At 39.2% G+C, this 17,839-nt stretch overlaps 1 protein-coding gene across 1 annotated transcript in view; it reads left to right on the plus strand.

The window, feature by feature from the left end:
* Positions 1-17,839, plus strand: part of csmd2 (CUB and Sushi multiple domains 2) — a 2,031,293-nt gene that overhangs the window by 1,881,164 nt on the left and 132,290 nt on the right. The window contains exon 49 of the mRNA XM_063033882.1: positions 15,897-16,085. Coding sequence (XP_062889952.1) covers positions 15,897-16,085 — 189 coding nt within the window. The remainder of the gene's footprint in view (positions 1-15,896; positions 16,086-17,839) is intronic.

Consider the following 17,839-nt stretch of genomic DNA (forward strand, 5'->3'; position numbering starts at 1 on the left):
TTTAGCATCGTTACACTGCCCACAGTTTTGCACAGAACTACAGGCCAAATTCCTAAAGTGAGGCTTCCAATTCAGAAACAGCGGGTTATTTCACAACCAAAGCCACCAGTGAAAATTGCTGGAATGGACACCTCACTGACAAAATTAAATCACTGGGGACGCTCAGTACCCAGTCTCATTGGTTTTCAATTGATATCAGGAAATATACCACAATTTCACAGTATTTGATGAGAAATTACCACTATCAGAACATAGCATTAGCCGTTGTGTGAAAAGAGGCCATTCTCTTGCAATTGAGGTATTTCATCAGCAGGGATTGGTGGGTGCTATTGTCTTGACTGAACCCATTTGATAGTAAATTGAAGTCTTTGTGGGGCGTAGAAGAATAAAGTATGGAACTTTGCAGTTATGTAGAACTGATACTTTTCCAGTTGAATATCATAAGGATACTGGACTGTGCCTCCATCCTCACACTTTAAATAAATGGATGTTTGAGGTGTGTTCCTTTCCAATAATTTCTCTTTTTGCTCATACGCTGTAGGTAGATATAGTACCCAGAATATAAATGTATCACAGCCAGCAAATCCAAATAAAAGAGGGTGTAACCCAGCCAGATTCAACTTAATTTACAGCCTAAATGCAACATTTTAATAAAAATATTTTCACCTCTTCAACTTTATTTTATGACATTTGAATTCTGAACAGGTGAGCTAGAAGCCCTGGTTTCTGTCCATCTCTTCACTTGGATAACCTGCCAACTTAAAAGATTCCAGTTCTGTACATGAAAGGGGCCCATAAATCTGCCTGTCAATTCAACCAAAATGTAGCCAATATAATCAGTATTCATAAAAAAACCACCATTCCATTGAAAGTAATCTATTTTTTCTTACCTTTTATGCATGCCCATAATATTCTTTCATAAGAACATCAGAGACAAAAGTTAAAGGAGTCACATGGCCTCTTCATCCTGCCTGTCACTCAACCATGGTATTCTGATCTTGGCTGTAGCTCTAATCTCCTGGCTATCCCCTATAGACATTGGTTTCCTTATACACAAAAGATCTCTTTCTTGCAGCAGTGAATGTATTTAATCTCTGTCTCCACAGTTGTCCATAATAAAAAAAATATTAAAACCCTGTAAGAGAAGAAAATCCCCTCAGCCTTCTTTCTACATCATGCTTCCTTTTGCTTGATTCTCTAACAAGGGGAAATAGGCTTTCAGCATCTTCCTTCTCAAACACTCTCAGGACTTTGAATGATTTGAGTAGAATCACCTCTCATTTTTCTGAACTTGATGGAATTTTTACCAATCTTTATATATCAGGAGCCATTTTCTTCCCAAAAATTAGCCTAATGAACTGTCACTGAACCATTTCCAATTAAAGTCTATCCCTCCTTAAACAGGAAGAGAAGAATAATAAGCTTTCCCTCTGGTATGTTCCAACCAGCACCCATACAGTTATGATAAGATTTCTGCCTTCTTTACGTTTATATTTCATTTGTTCGTGAAGAAGCCAGCTATTTGCCGCCTTAATCATTTGACACACCTGCATTCTGGATGGAGATACACAACTGCAGATGCTAGAAATCTGGATCAACACACACAAAATGCTGGAAGAACTCAATAGGTCAGGCAGCGTCTATGTAGGGAAACGAACAATGAAATTCCACTCTATACTATACAGAAAGTTCTAAATGAGAATGTAATCCAAAGCTTCTGCTAATGTCATCCAAAAACTATAAAAGGCCAGCCCCATACATCATCTGATAGTACGGCTACAATAGGAGGTTAAAACGTTCAAGATCACAGGTATAATTTAATTTTGTACAGAACTATTTTGAGTATAACCTGTCTATGCAGAGAGTGTAACTTTTCTAATTAAAGCAAGAACCTTTCTGAAAATGTTGCATTTTCCTCAAAAACTTAATGAGCTGAAAGAATGTGCACATAAAAAGCTTGTACAAGCATTTCTTTAATTTCAAAGCCTAGACTCTAATGCAGGTGAGGTTGCTCTGGTGGCAAGATTAAGTTGCCATGTTGGAAACTATTTGCCCTTGTGGCTCCATTCTTCAACTCATCTAAGCTCCAATTTTCTTACAGCAACAGTGAATTTTTAGATACTGAGCTGAAGTTTTAGATTATGAAGACACGTAGTCCCCTTTTATTGTCATTTAGTAATGCATGTATTAAGAAATGATACATTATTTCCTCCAGTGTGATATCACAAAAACACAGGACAAACCAAGACTGAAAAAACTGACAAAACCACATAATTATACATATAGTTACAACAGTGCAACAATACCATAACTTGATGAAGTCCACGAGCACAGTAAAGTTCAGAGTTTCTCAAATGTCCTACATCTCACGCTGATGGGAGAAGGAAAGAAGAAAAACTCTCCCTGCCATGCCGACTAAAATCCGACTCTGAGTCATCCGAAAACTTCGAGCTCTGATCAGCTCTCCAACACCGAATACTGAGCACCATCTCTGTCCGAGTGATTCGACCTCTTTCTCAGTCGCCAAAAGCAGGCAAGGCAGGGGATTTTAAGGCCTACCCTCCGAAAGATTCCTGACCACACAGTAACGACAGCAGCGGACAGGCGTTTCAGAAACTTCTCCAGATGTTCCTCTGTGCTTTCACGTCTGTCTCCATCAAATCAGAAATTGTGCACGGTCCCTATTTAACAGATACGACATCATTTTTCACCGGAGAGCTACGCACGCGCGGTGCGCTGCCATCTTCTCCTCCTGCCTTTTGTGCTTCTCCTCAGAGTTTCCACCCAATGGTGACACCATGCTTTCAAGTAGCATGAACAGGAACAGACATTGGTGTGTTTTCCTCCATTCTTTGCTATCAAAAAATCAGTCTTTGCACTGGGGGATGCATTGAAGTCAAGGACATCATCAATCTGCCTTATAAACAACAAGGTAGAAATGACAGGTTGTGAAATAAGTTTGGTTTGACTCATGCAGTAAGAATCTGCAAGATTTACTTACCTGACTTTAATACTGTTACATATGTTCAGAGCAAGACCGATAGCAGAGTAGTACGATTGAATGTTTTTACTGAGTCATATTAATAATGGTACGTGCTGGGCAACTGTATAGTATGGGAGCGTCAACATGGACCCACTGAGAGGAAAACGTGCACTTGAAAACCCACAAACAAAAAATGAGAGAGGGAAAGAAAGGAATCCCTCCATATGTAGGAGGTCCAATCAATTCCTTGCATGATTGATCAGTTACACAACACATTGTCTCAACAAGATGTGAGATAGCAGTAGAATGGATGAGAAGGGATTTAAAGCAATGATTTTTCATGCCTGAAGCTTGATCTGGAGGATTATTAATACCTAGCCACCACCAATCCCCACCACTACTCCCCACCACTACAACCAACACCATCACAGCAGTATCTGCTTTAATTTCTTAATAAATCTATTCTGTCCTGAAACAGAGAACTGTACAATATGAAAGAATGGGCAGATATTTTGTTACACACGCATTTGTAATTTCTTTTTTTAATCCCAAAAAAAGCTTGAATAATTCGTTTAGAAAGCTTGAAATATAAAGGGAGAACTGAAAATTGATTTTGAAATTATCAAAGAAATCAATTAAAATAGATTATTAGCCTGTGTAAAGATATTCCAACTTTGATTTATGTTCCTAGCTGAAATAGCTATGTCAGTGGCTTGCCTTTATTTGAACAGGGATTTGTTTATAACTTTACAACTAAATCTTACTTATAGCTTTTATTAGCATTTTTGAGGCCAAGTTATTCGCCTTAGTTTTTCCATGTATTTGCACCCTGAAGTATTATTTGGGTAAGAGGCCTGTATGGATAAATTAATACATCTCCTTTTCCACACATCACCCCTGGCCACATATTCCTGCAGTCTATCCATGTTTCAGATACCAATGTAATTGTTCTGTACTGATATCTAAAGCTGACATAAGCACAAGGACAAAGCCATTAATCTGCAGTATTAGTGTAAGCAGCAGTGTGAGATGAGGCTGGGAGAAAGTCTATCACTGGTCGATAGCAATTTCACATTACAATGTCACAGCTACGATTAACAACCTTTTTAAACACAATGTGATGATCAGACCAATGCTGAAACAATGTTTGCTGATGCACGAAGCTGTAGAGTCCAAAACAGACGATATACAATTTCAAAAGCAGGTGTTCATCAGACTCTACTGAATCCCTTCCAGAAGCACAGAATTGAAGGACAATATAAGTTTCCCAGTAAAACACCAGCTTGCATTTATAATTTCTCTTTTATTTGTCAATATCCCAAAAAATTTCACAACAGACAAGCAGATTCCAAACCCTCAGAGCAGGATTAATCATAATGGCTGAAAACATGATGAAAAAGCTGCTTCAAAAAGATGATTTCACATCATTAATTGCCCTTAAGGAGGGGGAAAGTGTTTGCATTTTTGAACTATTGAGATCTTTCTGCAAGGGATGGAGGGTCCACCAGTGCCTAGACCCAACACTGCTAAAGCAAAATGATCTATTCCTGAGGCAGGATAATGGGGAGTGGAGAGCAATGAGGTTTCAGCAAAGCATTACAAAAGTTAATTAACATGTTAAACCCTAACATGAACATTGGAATAGAGAGAGATTGACAGTGGTATTCCTGAGGGCAGGAATAGAATTAGAATTATTGTCTCTGCAGCAAACAAATCTTTCCCTCTCCTGACCCTCCCATTCCTGACTTCAGCAAAAATCACAAGGACTTCTTTGCCACTAGAACTCTAAGCACCTAGTGAGATGGTTGTCTTCTTCCTTTCATTTTCTTTGTCTAAACTTACACTTAATGGTTCTTTCTGAGATTATCCTGAACTTGCATCATGTTTCGGATTCTCTAATTTCTTCCCTCATACTGTTTATAATCTTATCTTGTCCTTGAGGTCCATCTCCTGTTCCATGATGCCATTCTTACAAACTTGCTGCCCACTCTCCCTATTTTCTTGATTTTTTGAGGTTGCTAACCACTGTCTCTCATTTCAAAGGATTTAATTACCCATCCTCTTAACGTACCATTCATTGAATAATGCATTGTTGCAAATACTGGACAATCTCTGCTTCTAAAAGGGATTAAAGATGCTGTTGCCTCTGAAATCCATAAGCATCCATCTTAATGGGCTTCAAACATAAAATCAGTTGAACGTCCCTGCCATTGTACAACTTCACAAAGTCATTGGTGACCTCACATGCAATCAAAACAACAGAAAAGTCTGATGTATCTTCTCCTGACTACAGCCCTCAATATGATTGGCTACACAATTATGCTCTGGTGCTTCTCCTCTGCTGTCCAGTTGAAAAGGACTATGTTTCTTTCTCATCCAGTTAGTTATGGCCAAAGAATCATCTGCACTGTCTTCTGTTAATGCTCTTACACTCTTACCTCTGATAGCATCCCCGTATATTGCCCTTGTCTTCTCACATTTATATTCCTACACTTAGTCCCTCAGGAATATAATTGAATATTCACTGTCAGGTCTTGGCTGTGTTCTTTTGACATCTAAGTCCACTTCATTGTCACATCAGTTGACACTTCTGGTATCTAAGTTGCCAGTTAACTCATCCTGCATCCAGTACTGAATAAGCAGAAACTTCCTCAGACATTACTTTCAAACCGTATTAAAATCATCCTTCTGCAACCATCAACTTATCCCACTCCTGGATAACTATATGAGACAATTAGTGTCATTTTTGACTTTGAGGTGACTTTCAAGGTCTCAGTACACACTACCATAAAATAATCAATTCTGACCATGCACAAACCTCATCTAAGACTCTGTTCCTTCCAGTTTTGGCTATTCCTGAAACCCAAACCCTATTAGACTTCTAATTTATGTCATGTGTCATTCACTCATTTGCTACCAATTTGTGATCCTCCATTTGTTCACTAATCGTTGAAAGTGGCAGGAGAATTATCTAAAAAAAAATTAATCTCACAGCATGCAAGAGCTGTTAAACCGAGGCACAAAGGACAAAATTATTCAGGATAAAGCTTCACAACCTGTTGGTTTGGTCACAACTGGAACACTGCAATCAACTCTGGTCACTGGAGATGCATGAAGGCCTTGCAAAAGATGCAGGGAAAGATTGACCAGCATGAGTCCATGGCTGAGCAATTATGTTACATAGAAACATAGAAACATAGAAAATAGGTGCAGGAGTAGGCCATTCGGCCCTTCGAGCCTGCACCGCCATTTATTATGATCATGGCTGATCATCCAGCTCAGAACCCCGCCCCAGCCTTCCCTCCATACCCCCTGACCCCCGTAGCCACAAGGGCCATATCTAACTCCCTCTTAAGTATAGCCAATGAACTGGCCTCAACAGTTTCCTGTGGCAGAGAATTCCACAGATTCACCACTCTCTGTGTGAAGAAGTTTTTCCTAATCTCGGTCCTAAAAGGCTTCCCCTCTATCCTCAAACTGTGGCCCCTCGTTCTGGACTTCCCCAACATCGGGAACAATCTTCCTGCATCTAGCCTGTCCAATCCCTTTAGGATCTTATACGTTTCAATCAGATCCCCTCTCAATCTTCTAAATTCCAACGAGTACAAGCCCAGTTCATCCAGTCTTTCTTCATATGAAAGTCCTGCCATCCCAGGAATCAATCTGGTGAACCTTCTTTGTACTCCCTCTATGGCAAAGATGTCTTTCCTCAGATTAGGGGACCAAAACTGCACACAATACTCCAGGTGTGGTGTCACCAAGGCCTTGTACAACTGCAGTAGTACCTCCCTGCTCCTGTACTCCAATCCTCTCGCTATAAATGCCAGCATACCATTCGCCTTTTTCACCGCCTGCTGTACCTGCATGCCCACTTTCAATGACTGGTGTATAATGACACCCAGGTCTCGTTGCACCTCCCCTTTTCCTAATCGGCCACCATTCAGATAATAATCTGTTTTCCTATTTTTGCCACCAAAGTGGATAACTTCACATTTATCCACATTAAATTGCATCTGCCATGAAATTGCCCACTCACCCAACCTATCCAAGTCACCCTGCAACCTCTTAGCATCCTCCTCACTGCTAACACTGCCACCCAGCTTCGTGTCATCCGCAAACTTGGAGATACTGCATTTAATTCCCTCATCCAAGTCATTAATATATATTGTAAACAACTGGGGTCCCAACACTGAGCCTTGCGGTACCCCACGAGTCACCGCCTGCCATTCTGAAAAGGTCCCGTTTATTCCCACTCTTTGCTTCCTGTCTGCTAACCAATTCTCCACCCACACCAATACCTTACCCCCAAAACCGTGTGCTTTAAGTTTGCACACTAATCTCCTGTGTGGGACCTTGTCAAAAGCCTTTTGAAAATCCAAATATACCACATCCACTGGTTCTCCCCTATCCACTCTACTAGTTACATCCTCAAAAAATTCTATGAGATTCGTCAGACATGATTTTCCTTTCACAAATCCATGCTGACTTTGTCCGATCATTTCACCGCTTTCCAAATGTGCTGTTGTCACATCCTTGATAACTGACTCCAGCAGTTTCCCCACCACCGACGTTAGGCTAACCGGTCTATAATTCCCCGGTTTCTCTCTCCCTCCTTTTTTAAAAAGTGGGGTTACATTAGCCACCCTCCAATCCTCAGGAACTAGTCCAGAATCTAACGAGTTTTGAAAAATTATCACTAATGCATCCACTATTTCTTGGGCTACTTCCTTAAGCACTCTAGGATGCAGACCATCTGGCCCTGGGGATTTATCTGCCTTCAATCCCTTCAATTTACCTAACACCACTTCCCTACTAACATGTATTTCACTCAGTTCCTCCATCTCACTGGACCCTCTGTCCCTTACTATTTCTGGAAGATTATTTATGTCCTCCTTAGTGAAGACAGAACCAAAGTAATTATTCAATTGGTCTGCCATGTCCTTGCTCCCCATAATCAATTCACCTGTTTCTGTCTGCAGGGGACCTACATTTGTCTTTACCAGTCTTTTCCTTTTTACATAACTATAAAAGCTTTTACAGTCCGTTTTTATGTTCCCTGCCAGTTTTCTCTCATAATCTTTTTTCCCCTTCCTAATTAAGCCCTTTGTCCTCCTCTGCTGAACTCTGAATTTCTCCCAGTCCTCAGGTGAGCCACTTTCTCTGGCTAATTTGTATGCTTCTTCTTTGGAATTGATACTATCCCTAATTTCTCTTGTCAGCCACGGGTGCACTACCTTCCTTGATTTATTCTTTTGCCAAACTGGGATGAACAATTGTTGTAGTTCATCCATGCAACCTTTAAATGTTAAGATGAAAGGTTGTGGAAGTTGATGTTGTTCTCCTTGGAACGACGTTAGTAAAGAGGAAATGTTCAAAATGAAAGGGATGATTGAAATGAAGAAAGATCCAGACAGAATCAATGGAAGTCCTCGATGACAAAGGATTTAAGGTGATTGACTAAATATTCAATGGTGACAACTGAATTTTGTTATGATGAATAAAACATCTGGAATGATCAGTATTTAAATGAAACGAGGTACAGGGTGAGATTAGCTGCATTTACAAGGGGTGATTGATAAGTTTGTGGCCTAAGGTAGAAGGAGTCAATTTTAGAAAACCTAGCACATTTATTTTTCAACATAGTCCTCTCCTACATGTACGCACTTAGTCCAGCGGTCGTGGAGTGTACGGATCCTTTCTTTGTAGAAGTGGTCCACAGCAGGGGTGATTGATAAGTTTGTGGCCTAAGGTAGAAGGAGATATGTTATTAACTCCAAATTTTCTGCATTATCACTCAAACAGTTGAACTGCACGTGCATGTAACGAGAGCGTCTTGGACCTCCAGGTGGTCCATAGCAGGGGTGATTGATAAGTTCATGGCCTAAGGTAGAAGAAGATGGGTTATACTGCTCTCGTTGCATGCATGTGCAGTTCAACTCTTTGTGTGAAAATGCAAAAAGTTTGAAGTTAATAACTCATCTCCTTCTAACTTAGGCCATGAACTTATCAATCACCCCTGCTATAGACCACTTACTGGAGGTCCCAGACGTCGACTTCTACAAAGAAGGGATACGTATGTTCCACGACCACTAGACTAAGTCTGTAAATGTAGGAAAAATAAATGTGCTTGGTTTTCTAAAATTGACTCCTTCTACCTTAGGCCACAAGCTTATCAATCACCCCTCGTCTACTTGCTGAGAACTTGCATGAACCAGGAGATTGGAATAGTTCCTCTGGTGTTGCAAAATGCTTCTCCTTTTCACCATTCGCCTCAATACCCACTGAAGTACTCTAATTCCCATGTAAACCTTATCTGTATTTTCAATGTGTCTCTCTTGTTTTCAAACCTTTCCATGGCTGTTCTTTCTTTACCTTTATATATCCTAGCAGGTGTAGAGTCCTCTGTTTATCTGTGTTCCCCTAATTCCTGACATAATCATTCCATTACTAGCAGTTGTGCCTTGTGCTTCAAGTTTCCATGGCACAATTCTGTAATGGCCACTATTCTCCTTTTCCTTCCTTTAAGCCGCTCTTTAAAACTTGCCTCTATGCCCAAGTACACTTTTGTTTTATCTTTTCAGCTAGACCATTAGACACAGGAGCAGAATTAGGCCATTCAATCCTAGCTGTTTTACTTTCCTTCTTAACACCATGCTTCCACCTTTTCGCTGTAACCTTTGATGCCCTTACATATCAAGCATCTATCAACCTCCTCTTTAAGTATATCCATTGACTTGGCTTCCACAGCCATCTGTGGCATGAATTCCACAGATTCACCACTCTCTGGCTAAAGAAATTCCTCCTCGTCTCTGTTCTTATGTTCTGAGGTTGTGTCCTCTAGTCTTAGACACCCCCACGATAGAAAATATCTTTGTATGATTCACTCCCTAGTTCTGTTTACTAACACTCGAGTGAATCGCAGTGGAATGTCTTACTGCATCAAAAGTGTTACATAAATACAAGTAGCTGTTGAGACTTATGTAGGATCAAATATATTTTTGTTGATTGATCTAGGAAGACTGCTGGCAAAGTTTGAACTCATACTGCACTGTATTCTGTGCCCGGCACGTCTGATGTCATTGAGGATACATACCAAGATCTGGGTCACCGAGTCAGGGCACTGAAATAAAATTACTGAATCAAGAGAAGAAGGAGTCACTTTAAAAACCAAATAGTCTCGGAGCCATTTGAAATTGGCTTGGAAGGCAATATAAAAGCAAATCTCATGAAATGAGCTAATCTTGGGCTTGGACAAATAAATTCAGATAATGCAGGAATGCAGGAAACACTAAACAAGTTTGCAAGTATCTGTGGAAGGAGAAACAGAACATTCATCTTAGATTAGATAAGAAGAAAGATCTAGATTAGAAGAAATGGTAATTAAGAATCACTTACAGAAACCTTAGTATTCCATTGGGGTTGCAAAAAACATCGAAGGGAGTGTGTGTAATTTAAACTTAATTACAAAACTTGCACCGCTGCCTCATTTTAGGTCCTCCGGGCAACAGTTCTGGCTGGTGATGGTGTCAATTCCATTCATTCCAATTGGATATTAATAACCAGCAAGGGATTGACTGCAATGCTTTCCTGAAGTAATTACATTTCAGTATGAGGGTAAAGTTTTTCAATCATCCTTTTGATAGGATCTGATGGCAGAAGATGAAAAAGATATGCCAGGAAGACCAGTTGGCTCTATATGTAAATTGACTGAACCACACATTATTCTACTAAATAGAATTGACTGCAGAGTTTGGGTATGGCAACATGGCAGTACTTGAAAGGATCTGCCTTCTGTTATTCTACAGGGAAGCAATTGCAGATTATTGCCATCTGTTGCAAGGAAATCTCTTGCCAACTCTTAACTAATGTGATGGCAGTGCCAAGAAATTATATCTTCAATATTTCTTCTTTAGCCTCATTCCAGGTTACTTGTGGGTCTTTAGCAAAATCAGTTTGCGTTGCTGTCCCGCAAGGTGTCAAATAGGTGACTGATTCCTTGTATTATTGGGGCCTTCATCTCTTTGCCGTTAATTAAGTATCAACAGAAATGTTGCCCACCTGCTTAAGCTCTTTGGATTCTCCAGAAATGTTGTTCCACCATCACTTTATGTTTAATTCTAATTTTAAGAAGGTGCATCGAAATCCAAGCTTGTAATCTGAAGATCTTGCTTTCTTCTTAAAGCGAGCTTCCATCATGTTCCTACAAGGGCTTAATTAAATGTGATGTGATTCTGGATTAAGCTTGCCAGCTTTGATCAGTAATTTAACAGTGCTGATAGTACAGGTAAAGGTATGGGTATCTCCCTCTCAGGCAGGACATACAGGAGCCTTAGGTCCCACGCTCCAAGTTCAAGAACAGTCATCACCAGAACTAGTGTAAATAACTTCACTTGCCTTAATGCTGAACTAACACCACAACCTAAAGACTCACTTTCAATGACTCTACAACCTATATTCTCAGTATTATATACTTATATTTTTTATTATTTGTAAAATTTTCTTTTGCACATTGGCTGTTTGTCAGTCTTTATTATTTATAGTGTTTTTTCCAAATTATATTGCATTTCTTTATTTTCCTTTAAACGCCTGCAAGAAAGTGAATCTCAAGGCAGTGTGCTGTAACGTATACGTACGTACTTTGATATTAAATTTACTTGAACTTTGAGGAAGCTAGCTTGATTCTATTTCATGCAAAAGATCACTCATCAAACCCCAGGTGAAAGCTGCAAAAGTGAAAGTCCCAGGTGAATATTTAGAATATTTAGAAATATAGAATATTTAGAAAGTGCAATGAAACCTAAAGAATTGTCAGGAGTGTAGGCAAACGCCATCGTTGCATTTCCACTTGAGTATCACATGTTGTCTCGAACTGTTTTCTTATATAGTGCTGTTTGAGTAGCCATGTAGTCTCCATGCCTCCAATACAGCTAATTCTTCAGCAATAATACCTGGAAATTGTATCATGGCTGAAGAATTGAGCGATAAGCAGCAATATGATGGGCTAAGAAACTACGCAAGGTTATCATGCCTGACAAGGAAAAATAGTTACTGCAAATGTCCATGAAAAACTGTTGTCAGGTGCACTGATATAAACTTGTTTTATATACAGTAAGTGGATAATTTGTGGTTGGAGCTTTGCTCAAACTCAGAATTCAATATACTGTAGATGATGAATTTGCAATTTTCAGTGGCATCTTTTGCTTTCTGACGACAAGGGAATTTAACTGATGTCAAAATCACTCACAAGCTCTGCTCTACTGACTGATGAGACCAGTGTGAGGATGCTGATCACTTGCATTCATTAGTATTGAGGAACTGCATTTCCACTGGGGAGTTTGAAAGTCACCTCTGTTGCATTGAGGAGGAAACAATATAAAGCCTATTTAAGAATGCCAAATGAAATTATGTATCAACTTAATATTATCCCCACCTGACTTACAAACATGTAAATGCAAGAAATAGTCTCTTGCATTCTTGTAGTTTCTTCGTGATGACTATTGCAAAAGAAAATAACAGTTAGACCATAAGACCATTAGATATAGGAGCAGAATTAGGCCATTTGGCCCGTCGAATTTTCTCCCCTATTTCATCATGGCTGATCCAATTTTCCTCTCAGCCTCAGTCTCCTGCCTTCTCCTTGTATCCCTTCATGCCCTGACTAATCAAGAATCTAGCAACCTCTTTATGCCTTCTATATACATAAAGACTTGGTCTCTAAAGCTATCTGTGAAAAAAATTTCACAGATTCACCACTCTCTGGCTATAGAAATTCCTCTTTATCTCTATTCTAAAAGGACGTCCATCTGTCCCTCTGACTTAGACTCTCTGTCATAGGAAACATCCTCTACACATCTACTCTATCAAGGCCTTTCACCGTTCGATAGGTTTCAGTGAGGTCACACTCCATTCTTCTAAATTCTAATGAATACAGGCCCAGAGGCATCAGACGGTCTTCATATGACAAGCCATTCAATCCTGGAGTCATTTTTGTGAACCTCCATTGAACCATTTCCAGTTTCAGCACATCCTTTCTAAGATAAGTGAACCAAAACTGCTTACAATGCTCCGTGTGGCCTCACCAGTGCTGAATAAAGTCTCAACATTACATCCTTGCTTTTATATTTGGTGCAGAAACAATGACTGATCTATTGATTTCTGAAAGTGATTAATTGATGAACAGGTTGGCAGATATAGCATCTTCACCTGAAGGGTGTTGGAAGGGTGAAGGAGACGTTGCCGTGGAGAATAATGTAAGTATGTTATTGCCATGATCTGGCATTTGTACAACCACAATTTTGTTTGCCAGAGATGTCTTCTGAATCTTTCCTTGGATTTGAAGATACCCGGTCTTGGATCAGCTTCAGTAGGGTGCATGTGTACGTATTATATGTTCATGTCTGTCTGAATTAAGAGCAACTCCAGAAGCATCTTCTTAAACTAACGTCTATTAAAAATAGATTAACAGGTCATTCATCTAATTGTTTGCGAGATCATGGCTGGTGGCAATATTGCTGCCTACATAATAGCAACTAACCCATTCAAAGGTAATTCACTGTAAATTAAGAACTTTAGATACCTTTCAAAGCTACATTAATGATGGCCAAAATGAAAATTATTACTAGAACAGCAGGGAAAAAAACGATGTTAATCAAAACTTATTCCACAGTTCCAAATGACTCCTGACGATAAGCTTATTTTTTTTTGACAAGGAATGATATGTTGTATTGTTAATGTGTATAATGTTGCACTAGTAATTGAATTTTAATTGGATAAGAATCAATTTTCCTTCCAAATGCCATCCCTTTTGCTGGGACACACACTGTTTCTGCTTGATTTACCTTTGACTGTACAGAGTGAATGTAATTACCTCAGTATTCTCAGTGTGATGTAATTGCATTATTGTATTTAATCAGTGATGCTGATTATTGCAAAGAAAACATGCACTGCAGAAAGTGACTTATGTATTGATCTTTGAAAGTGATAGAAAATGATGAACAAGTTGTCAGATACAACAGTTTCACTTGAAATAGGGCAATGTTGCCATGGTGAGTGGCGTATCCTTGCTATTGCACGATGAAGCATGCATATAAACACATAATTTTGCTCTGCCAGAGACTCTCTGATTTAGGGAAAAGATAAGAGATCAAATACTGCCAATGAATTAATGTAAAGTGCATAGAGCAGACTCATTTTCTCACCCTGTTATCTCCAGAGTTAGATGATAATAAAAACTTACTTCAGTAAATTTTCCATTTGTTATTCTGGTTACACACTCACCCCTTCTCCTCCTCACCTGCCCATCACCTCCCTTTGGTTCCCGTCCTCCTTCCTTTACTTCCACAGTCCAATATCCTATCCTATCAGATTCCTTCTTTTTTAGCTCTTTACCTCTTCCACTTATTCCTCCCACTTATTTTCCTTCCACTTTCTTATTTCATCCCCACTCTCCAACCCACCCATCTTCCCCCTCACCTGGCTTCACCTACTGCTGCCAGATTGCCCTCCTCCCCCTCTGTGATGGCATTGGATTTGGTGACTGTGAAGTTCTGACTCAAACGAAGATTGAAAGACCCATCCGATATAGATAGCAATAGGTACCCTCACTAAAGGGAGGTCATACTGTAGCCATGTACTCTTCAAAGGCAAAATCACAACCCTGTTTATCCTCCATGCCAAGCTTAGCTGCCAATGGCCACTATTTGAGTGTCAGACCTGCTCCCTACCAAGGAGGAGATACTTCCAGATAATACTAAGTATTATCTAATGTTTAAACATATTTAAACTAATACATCTTCAAATTTAGATACAATTCTTAAAACATGTTTCAAATTCACAGAGGTTTTCTATCTTACAAAAGATTTCCAAATTACAAAACAACTTCTAAAACACAAAGGGTTTCCAAAACACCGATGCAATTCCTGCTAAAAAGACATACCAACACATGACAAATGAAAGAGTTAATTACTGTGAAATTAAAGGCAGAAGAATACATTCTAGTCACTGCATCTTTCTGTTATTAAACTTGCAGTTCCTTGACCATTCCTAACTAACTTGACTCTTGTCTTGCATTTATACTGTTTATTGCTACCTGCTAACTTCACACAGGTGATATTTTGTTAGGTACCTTTTCACACAGATGGTCTAAAAGCATCTGGTGACAGATTGCAAATGCCCAAAATTAATGCTGTGAATATTGATAGATCAGGTATTTGACATGCTAAGTGACATGTACCAATCTGGTCTGCAAGGTTGCTTGAACTAAATAAGTTAGCCAATGTTGTCTGGTTTGATGCAGGCACAATTAGCATAACAAACAAGAGAAAACCTGCAGAGTCTGGAAATCCGGGTAACACACACAAAACGCTGGAGGAATTCAGCATCTATGGTAAAGAGTACAGTCAACGTTTCGGGCCGAAACCCTTCAGCGGCACAATTAACGTAACCCCATTGCTTTACACTGCATCTCTTGAGCAGCCAGTCCCATGCTGTGGGTCAGCATGTCAATAATTTTGGCGTGCAAAGCCACCCTTTCAACTTAAAACTGATTACTGCTTTATATTTACATTAAGAACTGAAGACTGGCTCTTGTTTATGACAGGAAGCTCAGCAAAGAATATTGATAGGGAGTTTAACTTAATGGAAAACAACTCTTTGATCTCTAGAAGTGTCAGCTGCTGTGTTAGAAAGCTGAGTTTGACAAGCATGTTCCCTGGACAGTTAATATCTATTTCACCTCTCCTTACCTTCTTATTCTGGCTTCTGCCCCCTTCCTTTCCATCCCTGATGAAGGGTCTTGGCCTGAAATGTCGACAGATTATTCTATTCCACAGATGCAACCTGAATTGTTGAATTCTTCCGGCGCTTTCTCTGTGTTACTTACTTCAGTATGTTTGTAATTTTGTTTTGTCATTAGCTCCATACTGTAGCCCACCAAGTCCCCCAAGACACGGCAGAGTTCACACACCAACAGGAGGGCTACCCGGCAGCACAGTGCGATTCACCTGTGATCCAGGCTATCGATTGATTGGACAAGGTACTGCAACATGCACAAGGTTCCCCCAAGGATTTTACAATTGGAATACCATTCCTCCTCTTTGTCAAGGTAAGAAAAATATTATCTGTCATGCATCATTATATCAATGCTCTCTTGTAGAATTGATTTAACAATTGTAACAATGAAACAAAAAAAATCTAACTTGATCTGAACTTGACATTTGTCAAGTCTGCAATTCTTAGCAAAACGCTGCTCTACTTTCAATAGATGTTTTATTATTTGCAGCCAATATTCAATGAAAGTTGCTCCACAGTGGGCAGGAATTTCCAATAGAGTATAATCAGTGAATTAAGTCCAAAGTATGTTGAAAGCTGAAATGAGGCCCAGTTTCTGCACCAGCTCTGTCGCAAACTCCTCTAATCTAAACTCTCCTAATTATAAGTACAATTAAGAGGCATACAGTCTTAAAACCCCTGAGAACTGTCCATAAGCTCATTTTCCGTGAGTCAGAAATGAACAATTTCCCATGTATTGGTCCATCAAATATTTTATATGTTCATCCAAACACTACCCATAATTAAATCAATGGAACATATATCATGCCCAGTTGTTAATAAATACTACAAAAATTAATATTATTTGTTGGTGTTCTTTAAAATATTATGGATGAACTTGCATAAAGTTATACTTCAATAAGGCAGTCTCTTCATAACCTGCTGTACAAGATTTTGAAAACTTTATGACTTTGATGAGATCAAAAAGGTCCTGAAAACTAAAGAAGCACACTATGAAAAATTAAGGTGAAGAAAATTTTACCTCTATGGTGAGAATGGAAACTACAAGGTTTCCTGAAAGCCTTTTAAATCTTTAAGCAATACCTGATTTATATCATTCAGGACATTAGACCGAATTAATGTTTCCCAACTGAATCTGCTGTGGGACCAGTTTTATGAACAAGAAATACTACTGATGAAGGGATTGTGAGTTCACAGAAAACACTGACAAATAAATGAGCAAAAAGAAGCTATAGCCAACAGTAGTAGATTGTATTCTAAACATGAGAAAATCTGCAGATGCTGGAAATCCAAAGCAACATACACAAAATGCCAGAGGAACTCAGCAGGCCAGGCAGCATCTATGGAAAAGAGTAAACAGTCGATGTTGCAGGTCATAACCCTCCCTCTGGACCTGATGAAGGGTCTCGGCCTGAAACATTGACTGTTTACTCTTTTCCAAAGATGCTGCCTGGTCTCTTGAGTTCCTCCTGCATTGTGTGTGTCTAGTCTGTATTCTGTTGGAATCCATTTATATGAGGTGGAAATCATAAACTTTATTTCAAATTATTGTTAGCATTTTGTTAACCAATGATAGCTCAATTTTCTATGTTTTTTTAGCGTTTCTTATATTAGTCATTCTTTAAGAAACAATGTTACAGATTTGTAGTACATTAATCTCACTGATTGAAGTAATATTTTTCCCATTTTTCTTGTCTGCAATACTTTCTGTAAGCAGAATTCAGTGATTGTCATGCCAAATGTTGGTCACAGCCTGTCTTGTCCAACTTCCAAAATTTGGTTGATGATTTGTTGCACAGAGCTAGCCCCACCCCACACTCCCACCAAAGTGACCTACCTTAATCCTACACCTCTTCTAACCATATCAAATTGAGTCATCAACTTGTCTAAAATAGTAAATATATGTTTCTTCCTTTAAACGAGGTGACCCACTAGATCAACAAAGTGCTGTGCTCCCACACAATGTTATACAGTAATTGTGTGTCTATTTATATCACAGCAGCAATGTAAATATTAGTGAAGTTGGTCATACTGGTGCACACTGTATCTCAGATAAAGCTGACAGAT

Source organism: Mobula hypostoma, chromosome 26, assembly GCF_963921235.1.
Source record: "Mobula hypostoma chromosome 26, sMobHyp1.1, whole genome shotgun sequence".
NCBI lineage: Eukaryota > Metazoa > Chordata > Chondrichthyes > Myliobatiformes > Myliobatidae > Mobula > Mobula hypostoma.